This window comes from Mesitornis unicolor, unplaced genomic scaffold (genome assembly GCF_000695765.1).
Source record: "Mesitornis unicolor isolate BGI_N332 unplaced genomic scaffold, ASM69576v1 scaffold20632, whole genome shotgun sequence".
NCBI lineage: Eukaryota > Metazoa > Chordata > Aves > Mesitornithiformes > Mesitornithidae > Mesitornis > Mesitornis unicolor.
The window spans coordinates 14,557-16,857 of record NW_010171505.1 but is presented as its reverse complement, the minus strand read 5'-3'; the positions used below and the strand labels follow the sequence as shown (position 1 = coordinate 16,857).

The following is a 2,301-nucleotide window of genomic DNA, read 5'->3' as shown; positions in this document are numbered from 1 at the left end:
CCACATGTTTGTACACTCTTATCCCTGCTGTATCCACTGATGTTAGCCAGGCCATTTACCAAGAGAGAAAGTAATTATTATTCTGCCATATACAAGGTCCTAGTTGGAACTGTACAGACTAATGTGAAGTATACAGTATATGCAACTTAAGTCACTGGCATGAGAAAATGTAGTAATAATTTCTCTACAGATTCCCAGGGTACTCTTTGAAGTATATGCTTGTAAAGTTTTATTTTCAGGAAGTAATTTTACTATTACTGTTATTACCAGTTCAAGTCTACCATGTAGTCATGTAGTACTCAGTGGAGAATTCTCACCATTCTGTTCTCAAAGTAAGCATAGCCTAAATATCACACAAAAAAAATTCTGGTTTCCAGTCTTCTTGGAAATCTGCATTGAAAACAGTTATCCAGCTGATACTAACAAAATCAGATGAGTTCAAGATCATTCCTATTAGTAGAGCTATTAATTTCTCTTGCTTGGTAAGAAAGCTGAAACTGATCTGTGGTTTCAGACAGTTGTAGCCATATGAAGCTTGACTGCTTTGTATAAAGCTAATTTATTTTGTATGACAGTTTTTTGATGGGATGCAAAACCAGTGCAGCAGGGGAATTACTTACTTTTCTTAATGTTGGCATGTTTTGCAGGTTCTTATTGAAACTGCCAAGAAACTTGGACTCCAGTGTCATTCCAAGGGGACAGTGATCACAATCGAAGGCCCACGCTTCAGTTCTCGAGCGGAAAGCTTGATGTTTCGCAGCTGGGGAGCTGATGTTATCAACATGACCACAGTGCCTGAAGTGATTCTTGCCAGAGAAGCTGGAATGAGTTATGCTAGTATTGCCATGGCAACAGATTACGACTGCTGGAAGGAACATGAAGAAGCAGTGAGTGAAACTTTTTCTTCTATGAGTCTTGTCCTGGAGGATCTGAATGAGAACGTGTAGGTTTTGATAAGAGATCATATACTGAACTAAATTGGTTCTTACTTACATCAGTATCACTGTCTTGTTCTGGATGAATGATTGTGAAAGTAAGAACAGAATCAATTGTTGCCACCTCATTCATTTTCATAAACTTGTCTCACTACCAGCAGACCTTTTGTCTCCTCTTGTCTGAATTAGAAGGTCTGTGTATATGAAGCTCATGAGCTCTGTGTACGAGCTTGTCTTCCCATAATTGGCCTGGTATTTTTTCTTTTGCAGCTCTGTGCAAAATGGAGTATCTGCTTTAGTTCTCTTATTTGTGCAAAATACAGTCAGACATACACTCACAGAGGAAAAAAGCTTTTGCTGCTCAATTGTGGCATTTAAAGGCTTCACATTTTCACTTAAAGATACATGACTTAAATGAATTTATTTGAGTATTTGAAATGTATGCCATCAAAATGGAGAGACACCACTCAGGTTTATTGTATTTTTAGGTTTCAGTGGATAAAGTTTTAAAGACGCTCAAAGGGAATGCAAATAAGGCTACTAGCATACTCCTTACTGCTATACCTCAGATAGGTTCCATGGAATGGACTGACACCCTGCACACCCTGAAGGTAAGTACACACATGAGGCTGATAGTAAATTGATAGGTATATATAATGGTCCAAGATGTTTCTGCTTAAATCATAGCTTCTTATGGTAGATGCTTTGACAAATCAAATCCATTCAAGATAGATAAACAAATTCAAATTCATTCTTATAAGCTGCATTGCAAAGATCTAACTTCAGTTTTACAAGAATTGTTACAAAAGGGAAAAAAATAGAGACATCTGTGTATGGTTGGTGAAGTGTTATGCTTCATAACACAGGTAAGATATAAATCTATGTGAGTATCCAAATGAAAAACCTGTACCTCTACTCAGCTTTAGCTTACAACTTGGAACAATGGAGAGCCAAGCGAAGAAGATTGGACCAAACCAAAAACATTGTGCTCTTTAATATGTAGAAGAAGAGTCTGTTCCAAGATATGGGTAATAACCAGCTTATAATTATTAGAGCTGTGTTCTCCCACAGCTTTCAGACCCACAGTGTGTGAACAAAAAAAGGGAAAATAAAACCATTTCAAAATATATCAGCAATGGAACTTTCAGGCAGAATTTTTCTTAGACAATAGTTTATTTACATGTTTTACATCACCTCTATTTCACAGGCTTGCTTGAGATTTGTTTCTGGCTACAGTGTAGAGGGAAAGAACAGCGTTAAAATAGTTTGGATGTCTAACTTTTTGTGACAAATAGCCACTTCCAAGAGCACAAGAGCTTGAAGCACAAGAGCAGCTGAGGATTACACTGAGATGGTGTGGCAGACA

At 37.4% G+C, this 2,301-nt stretch overlaps 1 protein-coding gene across 1 annotated transcript in view; it reads left to right on the top strand.

Moving 5' to 3' along the window:
• Window positions 1–2,301, top strand: part of MTAP (methylthioadenosine phosphorylase) — a gene marked incomplete at its 5' end in the record, with an annotated part of 10,568 nt that overhangs the window by 2,948 nt on the left and 5,319 nt on the right. Inside the window, 2 exons of the mRNA XM_010180071.1 lie at window positions 648–887; window positions 1,424–1,546. Coding sequence (XP_010178373.1) covers window positions 648–887; window positions 1,424–1,546 — 363 coding nt within the window. The remainder of the gene's footprint in view (window positions 1–647; window positions 888–1,423; window positions 1,547–2,301) is intronic.